This window comes from Apteryx rowi, unplaced genomic scaffold, assembly GCF_003343035.1.
Source record: "Apteryx rowi isolate R43461 unplaced genomic scaffold, aptRow1 scaffold_4, whole genome shotgun sequence".
In the NCBI taxonomy this organism is placed as follows: Eukaryota; Metazoa; Chordata; class Aves; order Apterygiformes; family Apterygidae; genus Apteryx; species Apteryx rowi.
In genome coordinates, this window is record NW_020450529.1 from 2,442,861 (window position 1) to 2,461,865 (window position 19,005).

The window sequence follows — 19,005 nt, forward strand, 5'->3', positions numbered from 1 at the left end:
TGTCTGAAATCAATGCCTTCAGCAGATTTTAATTTTGTTACTAAAGTTTTGTTTGTTACTAAAGCATTATGTAAATAAGCACTAGTATTATAGGATTCTTCATTTTCCTGTTCATTACTCGCACACCTTGAATGCTGAAAAAGAGAGGCGTTTTGCTAATACATTCTGTAGATGCACTGAATGGGTAGGCAAAGAAAGACACCACACTCATTAGTTCCTGATTCATAGCCTATTCTTCTATTATGCTTTTGGTCAAAAACCTTGTACCAGTTTTTATCATCTCTTGCTATTTCTGGTTCTATTTAGACTGTCCCATGAGACTGTCTGCTTACATAACATCAGCCAGCATTGCTAAAAATACACTTCTGTGAAAGAACGATAAAAATACTCAGCCTAAAATACCATTTACTCTGGGTCTGTGCAGAATATAAAAAGACATCTTTTCTTGAAACTCACATGAAAAAATGTTTTTCTTCAAATAACTGGTACCTCACCAGACAGAAAGGTGAGATTCCCCCAAATGTCCCTCTGTAGCCCTTCTGTAGGTACTCAGAGGGCTGCTGCGTGTTATGAGCAACATATTCAGGGAAGGCTTTTCTCCTCCCAAATTCAGAAGGGTTAGGAAATGTTACTCTCATTGACTACAGTGAGCAACCATTTAATTTTGTTCCAAATCACTGTAGATTAATAAAGACAGCAAAGGATAGATGAAGATGAAAGCTTGATAAGCATACAGTTGACCAGATGTTTCCACCGTGTGAAGGGAATTTAGGATCCCAGAACACAGCAAGCATCCTCGCAGCTGGCAAAAGCCTGGAGGTGCAGTGTTGAAAGCGGTCCCCCGGCCGCGAGCAGCAGGGAGCGGGGAAGCAGGGGCGAGCGTGCAGAGCGCTCGGCAGGGCCGGTCGGCGCTGGGCACAGGAGTGTGGCCGGAGGCTGAAGGCCTCCTTGCAGGGTCCAGCGCTCTTCGTGCCCTTGGAAAACACAGAATTCCGAGGCAGCGCTCACCACTTGTCCGCACCCAATCTAGCTCCGCCGCGCTTGCCGCCAGCATGTGGAGTCCATTACAAGCTTGTTGGCAGAAGGAACGCGTAATTCGGAAGACTTGATAGAAAGTTCTCCATGTCTCTGGAATTCTTACAATTTAAGTACCTAATCCTAGGCACCCAAGCTTGTTTCTGCTACTGAAGTCGTAAGTTTTACAGCTTCTGCTACACAGCCATATGCTAATCAGCTGCTCCGAGTTCAACATGTTTGAGCAATTCAAGACACTGAGAATTTCCCCCAAATGATCTGTTTTGGAAAGCTTGCTTTCTTTAAAGCTGTATATATACTTTTTTTTTTTTTTTTAAACGTTCTTGATGATAACTAGTCAAAGAAGAGATTTTATCAAAACTTTACCCGATAAATAAAGTATTTCAAATATGCAGGGCAGGGCATCTTCAAAATGCCAAATGATTCCCCCCCAATCTTGCAACTTGCAATCTCAAAGAACTTGTTTAATTAGCAGCTTTACTAGCAGCCATAAATTCAGACTTTTAAATTTTAACTTGTGACCTTTGAGACTACAGATGGAAAATTCAGTTGCTCTTTGTGCTTGTTAAAACCTTTAAACCACCAGCTCGTCAGAAAGTGTTGCTGGTAATTCTGCCGTTTGCTAGGATTGCTTGCTGCAACAGGAGAGGGATAGCTGCTGAAACGAGAGTCCGATGTTTCATGAGTTAGCTAAACTAACCTCTCTCAGTAACATCAGATTTTGGTCCAACACATCCTGTACCTTCTCGCATGTCGTATTTGAGCATTGCTCACAATGCAGAAGCCCTACATGCAAGTTTCCCATGCTGATCACCTTTATCCCACCGCTAACGTAACATGCCATCCAACACTACTTTGACAAAACTAAGGCTCTCCTCAATTTAACTTGACTGGTGAACCACAGAAATGGTAAAGTGGCATTTATGCCCCACAGAGCTCAGCTGAGAACTTGCTTACTTTCAGGCCACTTGCTCTCTCTGAGCTGTGTTTTCTTTAGGCTCTGGAGTATGCAATGAACAAAGGAAAGAGATGCAGAGAGAAGTTCAATAGGAGAAGATAAAAATCTGCCTGGCCCTGTCATATCATGAATATTAAAAGAAAGAGAAGTAAAGGCTTGAGCATGAATCACACTCTCCAGGATGAGGTTTTACTTCGGGGATTCTTACTTACCTCAGTTGACACAAATGTGGCAAAAGCTCCTACCTAGACGTTTCCTCTATACCAGTTTTACAAGTGATAAACACATCATACAGACACTCGCAGGAGTATTTGTCCATATTTCCTGATTTTTGCTAACATGAATCCACCAATCAGCTTGCCTTAGGGTGCATCCGTCAGAGATGCTGAATCTAAGCAAGACCAGCTGGATCTAATCAGGTCTTCACTGGAAGTATTTACTGATTTGGCTCTAAGAACCATCTCTCACACAAACCCACTGTTCGGATCAAAAATAGCTTCCATGAGATCTACTGCAGCAAGATTGTGCAATCCCTCATGAACTGCACATGTTATCACATAGTTTATGCTAGAAATGATAGCTCAGCAAGCTCAGCTGCTACCCACTTATGGCAAGGAAATTCAGAATGGCAGGTTGCTCCAGAATCAGGAGGCAAGGCTGGCAAGCTTTCCCTGGTTCCTTAAGCCAAGCTCTGATCTAAGTGCTCGGAGAGGTAATGTCCTGAGAAGAGAAAGTACCAGAGAAGAGGCTGGGTTCTTATTCCGGACCTCCCACTGCCCTGGAAGGCACTAGGTAAGTTGCTTCCCTCCTGCAGGCCTCACCTGCTAACACGGGGTAATCTCACCTACCCAGCTCTGCAACCCTCACAGACCTCCTGACGTGCTACGTAACCATGAAAATATTACAGAAAATGACATTAATAAAATGCGAGCTCAAGAAAAACAACAAATTAACATTTCTTATATTTTTAGTTCAATACTTAATTATAGAACTTTAAAACAAAGTAGAACAGTCATGTAATTAAAGGCGATGTCTGTCTTTAATAACTTTTTCTCCCCAGGAAGAAGTGTGGCTCTACATTTTCCTTATGAATGCCTCAAGACAGAAAGGACTACAAAAAATCATGTTACAGTGTCCCTCCCCGCCATGATCTCTTTGCAAACTAGGCCATTTTTTATTCAGATAACTCTGAAAACAGCAAAGTTTAAACCTCAAGACAATACCAAGAAAAGCCAATTTCTCTTCTGCTATCCCTAGTGAAGTTAATAGGGCTGCACGGACAAGCGGGGGACAGAATTTGGCCCATCAAACCTTATTTGTTCACATATTTTTGCATGTTAAATATTGGTACCTCCTCGAATTCCTTTGAATGGATAGAAAAATGCTACAAGTAGGTTCATAAGGACAGCCAGGTTAAAGGAAATACTGCTCCAGAAGGACATGTTGCGAGCACACCAGTACAGGAAAGGTTGAGCTGCAAAAGAAAAAACATAACACTTTCTAAAGGAGCATTGCAAAAAACCAAGACGACTATACAAAAAAATTTATCTCCACCAAAACTCAGTTTATTTTCAGTTCGCCCAGAAGCACAATATCAACAGCAGTAACAACCACTGCTTATGCTGAAGTTTATTTGATTACTCTTTATCTTCGGGGTATTTCCAGTTTCCTGGATAGGGTTTTACAGCAAAGGACCAATGTTAAAAGGGAAAGCATTTTCAAACATGAATCAATTTAGCAGCAGCATGAGAATGAGTTCAGAAATCCTAGAGGTCATGGACTTCATGTTTCCCCTCATAATATACTTTGTACTCACATAATCAGAGTTACACAAAGAACAATTAGGAGGAATAAAATTTGAACACAGTAGCACAGGCGGGATTCAGCACCGTCCCTCCTAGCCATGCTGCTATCGCTGTACCGGCGGCTCACCTACATTAGGTGTTTACCTGTCTTCAAGATGTCTTTCCACTGCAGCCAGCCAGAAAAAACACACCAAAGACAGTGCTCGGTGCACTCTTGGGGCACAAAATGCAGCATAGCAACGTAACAATAAAGCTAAAATGTTTAATACTGGCTGCCAAACACATAAGACAAGTTTACTTCAAGCTGATAAATAGACCAACATATCCCAAGATAACAACCTAGTTCAAGCTCAGGTGACCGTCTCTCTGTACTGTGGGCAAAGGACACAAACATCTACAGAGCTAAAGCTACAGTTAAACAGCGGCATATTTTAAATTCTTAAAGCTACATACAAACACTTTTAAAAGTGAGTCCTAATTTTAATAATCTCTGCAGCTAGAATCAAGAGGTCCACAAAGCAAGAAGATTCGTTTTCGGAAGTGGTCATGGACCAGGAGATGAAAAGGACAGCTAAGCAGCTGCCTTATGGTAATTGCATCTGCACCAAATTGAAATCCCCTAGAATTTAACTCCTGAAGGCTTATTGTACAGCAGATCGTGCACTGCAGAAGTCTACAGTGGTTAAAAATCTACTTCAAGTGCTCTCGATGAAGGGAAAGAGAACTAAGGCTTTTCCCATTTGGAAGGAGGGTACATGAGTACAGATGTCAGAGGGCAAAGGAGAAGCAGCTCACTGTGAAGTTTCAGAAAAAGATTAAAATGCAAACTTGCGGCCTGAAGAGAAGAGTAAATTAATGAATGCAGCAATTCTGAATCTCATATTAGCCACCACCTCTCTTCAGTAAATCATCTCTTCTAGCATCCGAAGCAAAAACATGAGTTAAACGAGTTACACAATGCTTCATTATACCGACTTGAAATGCACATAAAACACAAAGGCATTGAACAGTTGAATGCAAAGGAAAGGAAGACAAAAAGGTGCCCAGTTACTATAAAAATTAAGTTTGATTGCACCTAATTAGTTAGGCACCTGTTAAGCCTCACTAAAATGAGATGTAGCAATGTTTGGAATATAAGATGCATTGTTTTCCATATTTTTCCTCATCTCAATTTCATTTTAACTGAAAGAATTTGTAAGCAGCTTGAATCCATCTGCATGAAGTTCTTAGGTAAAGTTCCAGATTTTACTTTAAACCTTCATTTGGGGTAGGCACAGGCTATCTGCCACATGCAGCATTTTTGCCTAGTTTTGGAAGGCTCATTTGAATATTTAACTGAGACTCTGGGAGACCTATGGTGTTCATATTACAACCTAGCTGCATGAGCTTAATGGCAGGGGGGGGAATATATGGTTCCTTACAGACATAAAAAAAAGTTTATCACTAAGTTTAACATTTTGAGCTGATGTTTTTCTCAGGTTTGAATAAGCAGTAAGTTGTACCACAATGAGTACAAATCAATACAAACCTGTTATGGCTCAAAACAACAAACCTATAATTAAGACGTGAGAAACAATTATATTAAAAGGCTTAACAAGACCAGAACATTAGGAGACAGACTAAACCTTTTCCTGCAATAGGAAAACCTTTCCTATAATTTTAATGAAAAATTCCACATCTTTTAAATAAAAATATTCTTCACAACTTCCTGACAATTTTGATCTATTTGCAGCCTGTTTTTAATTATGGGTGTTTTCATAACTTGCTTGGAGATAGCCTCAAAGACAATTAAAATAACTCAGAAGTCCAGATTTAAACAACAAAACCTAACAGAATATATGGATGCTGTCAAATACAAAGTTGCCCACTTGTTTAAATGTTATATTTTCCCATCTCTCCTGTACAGTTCATAGAAGTTATGTTAGGAAACAGCTCACCAGGGATTTTGAGGCTGTCAGAAGTACCAAGCCATCATTAAGTTGAAATAGTCCCACTCTATTCAGTATTCAGATGCATCAAAAAAATATTTCAGTAGAGCTGATTAAGTTTCAGACTATCTTATCTATACCTGAGTTTGATCATTTTAAACAATAGGTTTCCAACTTGCTTTTGTCTGTTAAAAGATCTGTTAAAATATACACCACCCCCCCCAATAATCAGAAGCAAATATTGAGCTTCCACGAGCTCTGTTCCCCAGTGTGGGACAGCTGGTCAGCTCTAGCGTGAACTGCACATTTACATGCAAACCAGGAACTGGAGAGAGTCTGGACTCATCACGGAGGCGCACAGCGAAGGGGCACGATGCAACAGCCGCAAGTTGCAACAAGGGAAATCCCAATAGGACACAGGAAAAAGCTTTTCACAACAAGAAGGATTAAGCTCTGGAAAAGGTGCCCAGGGCACCTTTTTGTCAGTCAAAAGCTGACTGGGCAAAGCCCTGAGCAACCTGACCTAACTTTGACGGCTGGACGAGATGACCTTTGGAGGTCCCATCTAACCTAATATTTTTCTAGGATACACAATGATGCCCGAGTACCAGTGCAGTCTCTGTCAGGGAGAAAACTTCTGCTACCACATCGTTTAAATGGTTTGCATTTGTCTGGCTCTGCAGGCAGTTTTTGGGTTGACAACAGCAGACAGTTGTACAGAAGTAGTCCACTGCCTGTTCAACCATACATTTGGTTTAGGAGGGAGTTCTGGACCTGTTTGAGCTCTTGCGCTAATAACTAGAGCTTAGCTGACTCAAGCATGGGGAACAACAGCAGTATCAGATGGCAGATGTTGACTTGAGCAGGAAATAGCTGCTTTATCTCTGACATTTCAGAGGGTCACTGTTGGTAAATTCTAACCGCTCCTCGCTGTCCACTGAAGCTGAGCCTCATGTGCAATGTTTCTGTTTCAGTGAAACCAGAAATATTCTTTAAAAAATAATCTTAGGCAAATTAGATAGAAGGCTTACTAGGGGGAGTGATGGCACTGCATGGAGTGAAAAATAATTTTAAAAGTTTTCTTAACTGCCAGGGAGAACCTCAGAGGAAAAAGCAGGAAAATCAGTGCTTGAAAAAAGTTTGCTTTCAGATATATTAGCATTACAGGGCTGGAAAGGGCTTAATCAGCAGGTCTTCTGGTCCATTCCTTGCCCAAAGGCAGGATCAACTCTACTTTTGCTATTGCTGACAAATGATTGTTCAACCTGTTCTTAAAGACCTCTGTTGCTGGAGATGCCATACCCTCCCCACGGGCAGCCCACATCAGTACTGCATTATCTCGCCTTCTTCTTTCTTGCAATTAAGGCAACTGCTTCTTACACCCAGCACAGGAAAGGAAAACTGACTATTTTCTTCAGTTTTGTCCTTTCCATTTCTCCCTGCCACCAAATGCCTTCTCCTTGAAGCTAAGACACCACAAATTTGTTCCTTCCTCTTGGATCTTAAAAAAGATGACCTGCGATCTTTCTTACTTTTTTCCCCTGGATTTTCTCCAGTTAGTCCATATTGTTATAACATTAAGCTTGATTTCCTTGCAACATAATGCCATCGTGCAGAGGAGCAGACACTTTCAAACAGTCATCAAGGTTGCTGCCACACTGGGGAACCATCTGCTATCAAGTCAATATTTCAAACTTTGAAAACCTGACCTAAGCACTCTGCTGGTAACACTTCACACAACGACATTGGCAACAGCAACCTACCTCGCAATTTCTTTTGCCAGTTCATCTCATTAAAGAGGTCTTCTGATTTCATGAAGAAATCATTGATCTTACTGCCTTGTTCATCTCTCTCTGTGGTATAATATATCCGCAGCTTGGACTCCTTGGTGAGAAATTCACATATACTGGGTACAGGGAAGACAATTTGCTCCATTGTACGGTCCGACCTGACAATCTGAACAATAGTCTTATTAGAGTTTTTACTGGGTTTTAGATGTTTTTATTTCTTGGGCTTTTTTTCCTCCTTTAAAACCAGCTACATGTAGAAACTCAGACACATTTCTGTAGAACAGCAGCTTGACAGACACTTCAGTTAATTTACCTTTCAAAGTAAGCCTACATTTAGTTCCAAGAGTGATAGTTTCTATGCTGTAGTCTTATTCTGGTAATACTGTTCTTATCTGGGATTTCCAAAGGGCCCAATCAAATCCTGCACCAAACCTGCTTTGAATTCCAGAGCAATCTGGTCACCCAGTTTGAGAATCTTAGCAAGTTTTAGCCACGCTTACTGCATAGGCAAAAGAGGAGCAGTTTTATTCATCTTGCTAATTAGAAAGTTTTCATGTTTGTGTGTGCTTTACTTTTAAAAAGCATCTTAGATTAACTTTGTGACAGGCCAAACTCTCATTTAAATAAATAAAGAATGGCAAAAGATATTGCTAACTTCACGGATTCAGTCATAGTACTGGCCAAAAAGTAACATGCAAGTGAAGCTATACTTCTTCCTGCCAACAGAGTTCTGCTTAGTTCCATCTTAAAGCCTACACAAGACAGCTCAAAAATAGCTCTCCCCACCCTGAGGCTGTCAAAAAAATAAAAATATATGTATGTTCTTATGTCAAAGATGACAGTCCACACACAGGTAGTCAGTTCAAAATATCACATAATGTAACCGTTGTTTAATTACATAGTTTTTCTTCCAAACGGCTCTTTCCACAGAAGATGGTTTCCCCCCACACATCTCCCAGCAGTCACAGTTTTTCTTTACCTCAATCTGTGCCGTGTGCTTGGCGTAGAACTCCAGAGCCTCGTCTCCCTCTATCTGACCTCCAGGTTTCAGCATGTTCTGCAGCTCTTTGTTATGACGAGCCAACTAAAATAAAGGAATGCAAAGGGAGTGGGAGACACCAGATGTCTCTCTATGATATTAAATATCTGATTTTTGGCATAAAAAAAGAAATAGTACACAGTCAGCTGCTAAGAAAGGGCAAAGTTGACAGAAGGCTTGTTCTATTCCAACCAGACACCCTGTAGCTCTATTTTGGGAGCAAATCAGAACGATTCAAATATGTATTTTTTAATATCCATGTTGTTATTCCTCTCTTACCCAATCTCTCCCCACCCTTTGCCTGACTTGGGAAAGTTTTGAAGATTCACATACAGTCTATCCTTCCACACCCAACCTAATTCAAAAGTGCACCAATCGCTCAAGCATCTAGCAGGGATGGAGGAGAAACTTTGCCTCAGTTGAAGAGCAGATGTACAGAGCATTGCTCCAAAGAGATGCTCCTGGATGCTTCAGATTCATTTTACAGCATAATGATGTTCTTTCTTCTCAAATGCAAAAGGAACAAGGAGTCTCTAATACACTGATATATGTAGCACCAAAATATTAACATATTAACTAGACTTGGGTCTGTCTTTTTTTTTTTTTTTTTTTTTAAACTTGGTCTTTTACCTTTCAAACACCAAATTATACCAACAGAACAGACCCGACCAGTATAAAGTGACCTTTGATACAGCTGAAAAAATAGATTGCTTCCTAGAACTGCCAAGATCCCGAATCACGTGTTTTCAAAAACTTGGTCAAGAGACTGCCTGCTTCCCATCATAAAAGAAAAGTCCAAGAAGTTACTTATTCATATTAAAAAAAAAAAAATCCATCAAAAAAGAAAGTTTTGTAAAGACTGGAATTTACTCTTATAAAAAGAGAATATGTACATATGTACTGAGTTTGCCTCAGAGGTGAGCAATTAAAACAACTGTCAGTAAAAAGCAGATCTTTTGCTATTTGCAATTTGTGATACTTGGTGCTACAAAAGCTGCAAGTGATCAACATCTACCTGGTGAGCTAGTATATAAATATTGTGTCCCACATTCCTTGGAGATGCTGCAAGATCTTCTCCGTTCTCTCCATCCTCAAATTCCACTTCACCTTGTAAATACGCCTTCTTTATCACTTCCACCTAGAAATACAGACACAGGCAAATGAAGTGACAGCTCCAGTTTGAGAGCTAAAGCCTGCAGAGGACAGCGTGCATTCAGTACTCCTACAGAAGTCAAAGGGAGCTGAGCATTTGCATTCAAGGGGAAGGTCAACAGGCTTCTAAATATCCAAGATAAAATAGGAGAACTGAACTCAGTAACTTCAGCTCAGTCCATAAACACAAGAAACTAAACTTTATGTTTCCCTCTTTAAGCAATATGTTCCGGCCCATACTTGTGGTATGTTGTGTTACATTCTGACCTCTGGCCCCTGCCATAACTATGCACAACGAGACAAGCTGACAGGGTTTCAGCTGAACTTTGAATGTTCTGTTTGTGTTTCCAGCAGTTAAAATGTTAACCAGACAGCCAACAGACACTGCATTCATTCAGTCGAATCCTTGAAAGCTCCTCCAGTTACTAGCGATCCACATACAGACCACTTGGGTGCAAAGCTCCTGCCCAGGTCTGGGGCCGACAGTGTCCTCTGTCCCTGGCTGTGACGACTGCCTGGCGCCTTGCTGCGGCAAGGTCAGGCAGCCAGAGCCCTAGGAACGGGCCAAGGGACTCACCAGCTCTTTTGGCCTCATGTTATACAGGATCCTCTCTGCATTCTCGCTGTCGTGCCTGCTCTCCATGATCGCCAGCAGCAATTTTGAAGCATTGTTCTGATGGAAGGAAAAAAACCACCAGTTGCTGCCGGGAAGCAAAGGCAGAACATACCCAGCTGCAGCTCTAAACCACCCACTGCCTACAAGGGCTCAAGGCACCTGGTTTCTAGGAACATAAGCAGCAAGTTAGAGGCACCCAGCTACAAACACTACAGGACTCCTGCAGCTGCACCCCACCAAGCATGCCCTCCCATCCGTATCCAGACATATAAATTTGTTTTTTTTTTTAAATCAGTTTACTTCCCAAACCCTAGTTATTAGGGGACAAATTAACCCAAGTTAAGCTTTAGATTCCCAAAATATTGAGGTTTCAAGCTTGTGCGAATGATTTTTTGTTTTAAAGATGCTGCAACATTACTAGAAGCTTTCAGCTCCAAAATGGTGCAGCTCAGCTTTTCTCGAGATGCTGTTGATTAAATCAAAGGACAGCCAAGGCTGAAGACATAGACATGCTTCACTGCTTTTAACTGAAAATTACTCTGCGACCTGTTCATGCCAAGAAAGAGAGGGAGGAAATGGGAAACTACCACAAGGCACCAGACTACTTTAATATGAACAATTAAGATTAAAATCCATCATGACTGACAATAAAAAACAATAAAGTATTTAGTTTTGAAGTATAATGCTAATTGAGTCTAAAAGCATTTTTTATTTAGAATAATAAAAAACCCACACTACCCATAATAATAGCGTGACTCGGCAATGGAAAACAACTAGACATTGCACTGTAAAAAGGGACAATAAGTAAGACAGGAAATATTTCTTAAGCATATGATGAAGATGGAGTACTCTGTGACTATAGCTGTTATAAGACAACATGTTAGCATATTTTGAAATCAATACAAGGGCTAATTATTTCAGCATTAATATGAATAGCCCTAAAACAAGTTGTGATGACTAAACAACAACATAACAGTAATAAAGCATTAGGGAACCAGAGGTAGTGCAAGAAATTTTATTTCCATTGTATATGTTAGAGTCCATCCGACAATAGAGAATTTTTCATTGGATTTAGATTTTTAACAGGGGAACTAGAATTCCTCAGCATATCTTGACTGTCTGCAATCCCCCACACCTGAAAGCTGGTGATTCCACATCAGATGCTGCCCTGTCATTTAAAAGATGAAATACCCGTGACAAACAATCTTTGGGCACTGCCTTCAGCTCTCTGATGCATATAATTTTTTGGCACTTCTGAATATTGGGATATAATAAATACCCACAGGATTCCAACAATAAAATTATGCTTCACCTTACTGTTAATGTAGATTGCATAAAATATTCACTTGCCTTTAGTTCTAACACAAGGTCCATCCTCTTCTTTCCCAAAGGGTTGATGTCATTGAGAATTAATGCTGTGATTATGTCGATACCATTGGATTCATGAGTAGCAATGCAGTTCTGTCCAAAGAAAATTCATCACAACTTCACTAATTGTCTACACTACACACGCAGCCTAGTCTGGCGACCTCGCCAGAACAGAAGAGTCACCTCTCTTTCATCACCTCATAAGCTGTTTGAGATGGATAACTGAACAGAAAACTCAGTGGAATAACAAGAGATTAAAACATTTTGTTTCAACCTTTTCGTATAATCAACCATGGCATGTCCTACTGAAACCACCCAGACTCAGGAAGCAGAAAGGAACGCGGCTGATAAATGAAGCATTTTCATGCCAAAGGGTTTAGGCTGAACATGTAGCTAAGGAAGGATATTTTTTTCAAGATTAGGAAGAGTTTCCTTTACTTGAAATGTGCCAATCAGCACCAGCTTTGGTGTCCTCTAACCAAAGAACATGCATTTCCATAACCTCCTTGCTTACCCTTTAACCTTGCTTTTATAATGGCATACAACTAAAGCGTGCAAACTGACAGTAGCTTGCTGGATTCAAAATTTAGAGCCCTGCTTTGTCATCAATTTCCACTGCAAAGACATACCTACATTTAAAGGTTATTATACCACCTAATGTGGTATGCACTTCAGAGATAAACTTCCTGTTATGATAAACTGTCATGTACACCTGCATGCATGCTCTTACCTAGGTCTGATTTCATCTTTGCATTTGGTCATCCCCACTATGTTTTGTTTAGCTTTGCCATAAATTATGCTTGAATACATAAAGAAAAGATACTTCAAAGCACAGATTTTCTTGAAGACTTTTCAAAAAGTCATATTCCAATCTTTTTATACCATATTTAGATTCAAACAGGATGCAAATGGGAAAAATAAGTAGATATCCCTACTTGCAAGTCCTGAAGCTTGCTTGTTAAATGGGTTGCATCCACACCTGGAAGACATGACTATCAGATCACGCCAGCCCAACGCAAAGTGTTCTCTAAAATACGTATTGAGCACTTGTTATTTGTTTAGTCAATGACATAGAGCAGCCAGAGTTTGGAAAATTATTTTGGGGTAACTATTTATTTAGCAAGGTTTATTCTAGACTTTCAATCTTTAGATGCCATTCCATTGAAGGGAAGAGTTATGGCATGAATCACATTTCGATCAAAGGTAGAGGAATGGGTCTGATTATTTGGTGGCGCTATTCTAAAACACGGCTGTACAGTATGTGAGGAGGTGGTAGGATATGGTGGAAAAGCACAGCCAAGCGGTGCAGCTGCTGCCACCCTATGATCTTTCCCATTGGGACAAATCGTAATTCTTGAGCAGCTACAAGTTCCTGCTCATGCAAAGTATCTTCCATATTCGTTCCAAATTCTTTAACTTTAGCAGAACATACCAGATGAAGTCCAGCCTTGGAGCAGTAACTGCTTTATCTGATAGGATTATTGCCATTATTCAGTTATGCCTTCCCTGTAATGTGATTTTTTAAACTGCCATGCTTGCTTTAAAAGAGTTACTCCTGCTTATAGCGTAACATACTGCCAATAGCGAATACGGTTTCAGGAGAAGCTGGGTTAGCTCTCAGAGACTTTGCAGTCCTCGCCACTGTGCGGCCCATGCACGTTCAGAGCCAGCGCCATGTCCTCCCCGGCACCACCAGCGTGCACGCGCTGCGCAAGCACAGGAATCAGCAACAGCAACCCACAAGACTAAGTCTGAAAATAACCTCAAACCCCCACATGGTTATCACCTTCATTAATGAAACTGCAGAGCTCAAGCTTCTCCCATTGGGCTGGGTGGCCATGTTTCTGGCCTCATGTACAACTGGCAATGGAGCATTGTTTTAGCAACGTTTTTGCTATAAAGAATTTTAGGTATAAAAACTGCCCGCTCTCCCTGTCAAGTCTAGTAAGACAACATAAATCCTAGCAGAGCAGTAAAACATCTATTGATGTTTTCAATGGTTTAATTCCTCGGAAGGGGCCCCAAGAAAGAAGTTGATTCTTAGGGGTTCATAAAGGCAAAAAAAAAAAAAGAAGGAAAAAAAATTGTCAGGCAAGTAAACGAGTGGCACTGTAAAGCAAAAGCCAAGCTCAACAGATTGCACGGCAGGTAGGGAGAAAGGCCGCTCCTTCCGCAGCTACCGACGCATTACCTGGTTTTCATGGCAAGGCCCCTGACAGTACTCCGTCAAACTTTCCAGTGTCTGGTTGATCAGTGCCACGTTCTTCTCGTTTATATACAGGCCAAGAAGTCCAAGTCCACCAGTTGTGCTTCCGCAGATACAGTCCAGAAACTGCAGCGTCTCGCACACCAAGTTGTAGTTTGTTTTGTTGTTCTGGCAGCGTAGGAAATTCTGCAGCGCCAGTGTCAAAGCCGAGGGCAAGGGAGCAGAGGAAAAAAAGCATAAAAAAAGATGTTTGGAGCATAATTTTTTATTATGTCCATCCACCTATGATTTCACTGCATGGTAATACTGCTGCTAATTTCACTGGAGCTTGATCACAAGGAGCCTGGCACAGTCAATTTAAGACTTTTCCAGGGCTTGTTTTCAATGCACTGCTCTCTCGAGCAGCTTGTTGGCTTCAAATTTTATAGAAAACAACAAACAATATACAGAACATATCCATTAGAGCACTAAGAACAAACAGCGTAGGCGATGCACTGCATTCTCTGGATCAAAAAGCTCTCCTAAGCCTGGCAGCTCCCCTTCTAAGCCTACCAGCTACATTTAACTACTAACAAGCACTGAAGACTCCTGTTGAGACCTTTTCCAAGGTAGAAAAAGCAGTTCCCTGACTTTGGTTTCACAGTAGTACCACGTGCTTAAGTGGCAAGGAGGTACCTGACTGCATGACTCGCAGAAAGGCATCTTTAAATGCAATTCTCTCTATTGCATTTCTTCCCACATAGTTACTGTAATCCCTGCTTGAAGCTGCTAATTAGCTGCAGTTCCTTTAATGAAATACCAAATTTATCAGTATGGATTAAACATGTTTCCCCTCTCCTGTATTGCAAAAAACAACAACAACAAAAACCACAAAAAACACCCCAAAGAGGGACAATTAATGAAAAACAATTTTCCAGTGACTCAGATGCTATTTGTTAGTATGTTCCCAGCAGTGTTCTGCAAAAAGGAATAGACACCACCACCTTCTTTTCCTAGAAGCTTCAGCAGGATAACTCCTATCTAGCTCAATCCTAGCTGGTTACAAAACACTTCACTTTAAAGGTGGAAAAAAAAAAATCCCAGAGGAGCAAAGTGTATGGGTCTTTGGAAGCAGCAAGGTCTTTTCCACACGCCTGCAGAGGAGTGCTGTTAACTGATTGCCTCTAGTGGTTGCGTCAGACTAATAAGTCTTTTAAGGCAACCAGACTGAGAAATTGCCAGATTCAATTGAAGGCTAGGCTAAAAAAGGAAAATGCTGTCTATGAATGCAGACTAAAGGTGACAGTGATTCAGCACATTTAAACTGATTGCTCGTTTAATATCCTGACTTTTGATTAACTTGTCAGAACACAGAAAGGTTGATGCTACAAAGATCAGACTCTTCCCTTCCCTCCAGGAAAAAGCAAAAATAACGGCTAATACTAAAACTATGAAACAAAATGTTGCCCTGCCAAGAAACTCTCTCTGTGCTAAGGCTTTTACTCTGATAATAGCTAGGTTTATACCAGCCTTAGCCTGTTGATCCAAAGTCAATGAAAACAAAGGCAAGAGGAAGAACAAGGTACAGGAGGTAAAAGGACAATGTTAGACGGTTAAACAAGCTGAAGGAAAAAAAATACAGAAAACAAGACCCCACTCCACAGTGACAAAGTGTCCAGGGACCCCTCTGCTGAAGTCTCAGCCAACACAGGCTGAGCTCTCCATTTTATATCACACCCCAGACCATCTCAGAGGCTAGCGAGTGGGAACACAACTCTATTACCGAAAATGCCAGCCTAAAACTTTTGGTGGGAAAGAATCTGAGGAAGCATCCCCCAAACCCTGCATTTAGGATACAGGGTCACAGAGCTGCAGGTTCAGTTAGAACATATGGCAAAACACGCAACTGGTGGGATCCCGAGGAGAAAAGGGGAAAAGGGCAGAGGACACCATTTATACCACCTCACCTCATCCTGTACGCTCAGGTGAGGGGAAAGTGCCCAAAAAGTTGGAAAAGTCTTTAGAGAGCTGAGTCCTATGAAAAACAGAAGTAGGATGACCCAATGGTAAACCCCAAACTGAGACTAAAATAGCTCTTGCAAATAATACCCGAACGTGGAGCGCGCTGGGGGCTAGGAGGGGAGCTCAGCAGCAGCACACCTTGTTTGCTCCATCTCTCGCCTCCAACCACAAAAGAGACTTCAAAATTTTAAATAGGCCTAACATTTCATCGCAGAATGATCCAGAGTAGATCTGGATCTTTGGCTGACTTCATGTTACTATACATTTTTAGACAGCAGTCCTCCCCATTTCTGGGATACAGGCCTGTATAACAGTATAACTGTGTAACATACAGTTACGCTTGCAAAGGCAGAAAGCAGATCATCTATGGCAGCATCTGCAGCCAGTTCTTAATGCCTCAACAGTGTATCAGGGTGCTGGAGACCTTCCTTCCCAGTACACCACTGAAAGCTGAGTATCCGTTAGAGAAAATGTAATGAGTAAAAATAAACCCGGCTACGTTCAGAACACTAGCTCAGTTTCTTCAAGACAAGACGAACACAGAATCCTTGGAAGAAAAGGCTCTGCGACTTGCTTGGATAATCCCCCCAAAAGCCTAAGTGTTTTCATTGGACAAAGTCTTTGTTTTAACAGCAATCTGATCCCTAATTGGAAGAAAAGTTTGTAAAGGAAGAAAAAAAAGAATATGATTTTTCTTTTCTAGCAACCAGGTACAGTTTTTTTTTTTCTTCATTTTTTTTCCCCCACTGAATACAGACTCTTTCTTCGGTCTTAAAAAGTTAATTCACACATGCTTCTTGCCTAGAACATGACTAGCAAAACCAGCTCATTATCTGCCTCCAGTAGTAACGTCCCATTAGCCAAATTATCGAATCCTTGTCCCGCAGCATGCAAAGCTTTACTTTTCTTTATTACCTAGGCTATGTCTCCGGAGATTAGGAACAAAAGAAACAGTAAAACCCAATGGTAAAAGTTATGTCAATTTGTACAACAGAAGCAACACTCAACCTACAGACTTAGACCTTTACTCTGAACATGGCTGGCTGGCATATTACTACAATATTTAATCTCATAGAAATAACAACTCACTTCATAAGAGAAAAAAAATGTAGTAATACTTTTTCCCCTCAAGATGAGATTTCTAAATCTAACATTGAAGCTGTACATTCAAGTGTCACTGTGCGGAAAGGTTGGTCTTTAGCACATATACAGGGAAGCACTGCAGAGGGAACTCTTCTCTTCTCTGGGGGGAATCACCCCTTTCCTTTCCTCCTCGCTGCACATTAAGTCCAGCTCTGTTGTTTATAGCCTAGTGTTCCCTGGATACTTTGCTCAATTTGTCACTAGCTTTAGTTCCCGGGACTAATTCTGTAGGATACAGGAACATCCTCATTAAGAGAAGAGACAGTATAGAAGAGATCTAGTAAGGAAACTGATGTGACTGCAGTTAGGCCCAATCAACATAGATTACAGGCTGGCTACAGCAAGTCAGAGCTATTGTAACTTCCCTTTCAAGGCTTGGCTCTCAGGCACAATCAACGGTCAGGCCTAATGCAAGTTTAAGAGTACCCCAGGTAACAGAGATAACAGAAGTACTCCATAGCAACATTCAATGCTTTCAGCCTTAAGTGAGCACCAAAGCATCCTTAAGCATCCACCCATCAGTACCGGTCCTTTCATAAAGGTGAAGATATTGCAGATGACTTCAGTCAACTCCTCCTCCAGTTAAGTGAAGTAAGTTTGAAGGAGGCAGAATACTAACTGTGTGAAATGGGGAGCAAACTGCAGTTCTGTCTGGGAAAGGAACAACCAAGTGATGGAAAAGGTACAGTACTGCAACTCTGTAAGTCATTTCATGAAGACTTCCTCCTCATTTAGGACACATACCCTTCGACTCTTATGGAGATGACTTGTGTTTTCCTGTGTTTGTACATCAGGTTCCTCACAATTGCTAAAAGCTTGTAAAATGCTTAGTGAAAACCAGCTGGACATAAAACTATAATTGCACTAATTGGGTGATGCCTATTCACTTCTAATTCCAACGCAATTCATGTCATTATGGAAAACATACAGCTTCCAGAATAAGAAATGTATTACGTATTCCTTTAAGTAGTGATTCCACTGGCAATATTGACAAGGAGTTAAATTATAACCTACTACCTGCAGACACAAAGATTTTGAAGCTTCAGACATACCTGCCTCCCTGCCAGGTCAAAAGGAGAAAGGCAAGTGTCAAGGCAGGCAGTAATAGGATTACATTTGAAATACTGTTCCTCCCACCTCTATTTTAACCTTTTTCTCCCAGAGCAGACTGCAACAAACTTCCTGTTGCTCAGGGAATGCAATTGTTCAGGATGGTGAACAGCTCAGGCCCAACTTCTTCGCTGGCTCGCAGTCAGTTTTGTTCCTACAGCTTTCAGTGCCTAGGCAAAGACAGCAGCAGCAGCAAAGGATCCTGTGCGTGCGGTTTGGACTCCTGCCACATAAAACTGCTGTCCTACTTGTCTCTGACATTGCTAACGGCATGAAAAATTGTTTGACAAAACAAAGATCAAATCGTTTTTGAAAAAATTAGGAAAAAACCCGATGTACGTAACCTCCGCACCTACAAAATGTTAAAAGAATTACATGTTCATAGCACAGGAACATTAACATACAGATTTGATTTCAAATATTGCCAGCAGCAGGGCATTCAAGTTCAGCGGAACTGATCTGGCAGGGCTGAAAAGCACTCAGACAGGGTCCTACCGCTCTGCCATACAGTACAACAATATGCAATCAAGGCAATTATCCCTCCTTTATGAAGGCATTTAGTACAGTCGACTGTGTCTCACCAGTTCCTCACTTACATTCAACTCTAATCCAGCAGCAATGGTTTCGCTGAACAAAAATCATGTTAATTACAGTCCATTTGTAAGCAAAAATCTTATCTCCTGTGGAGGCATGCACTAGATAAGATTACTAATGTACAAGTTTTGGACTCACTCTTTAAAATTATACAAACACATCACAGAATATCACAGAACAGTTGTGGTAAGGGACCTCTAGAGACCGTCTTGTCCAACGCCTCTGCTCAAAGCATGGTCAACTAGAGCAGGTTGCTCAGG

At 41.1% G+C, this 19,005-nt stretch overlaps 1 protein-coding gene across 18 annotated transcripts in view; it reads right to left on the bottom strand.

The window, feature by feature from the left end:
• The window catches only part of ITPR1 (inositol 1,4,5-trisphosphate receptor type 1), a 191,537-nt gene that overhangs the window by 28,152 nt on the left and 144,380 nt on the right, over positions 1–19,005 (bottom strand). For 16 of the 18 annotated variants that reach the window (XM_026074800.1, XM_026074799.1, XM_026074806.1 and 13 more), the window contains 7 exons: positions 13,883–14,083; positions 11,674–11,784; positions 10,285–10,380; positions 9,571–9,693; positions 8,496–8,600; positions 7,490–7,682; positions 3,345–3,467 (listed from right to left, as the gene is read on the bottom strand). In XM_026074800.1, the coding sequence (XP_025930585.1) occupies positions 3,345–3,467; positions 7,490–7,682; positions 8,496–8,600; positions 9,571–9,693; positions 10,285–10,380; positions 11,674–11,784; positions 13,883–14,083 (952 nt within the window). The remainder of the gene's footprint in view (positions 1–3,344; positions 3,468–7,489; positions 7,683–8,495; positions 8,601–9,570; positions 9,694–10,284; positions 10,381–11,673; positions 11,785–13,882; positions 14,084–19,005) is intronic. The other 2 variants (XM_026074812.1, XM_026074811.1) reach the window with 1 other exon arrangement.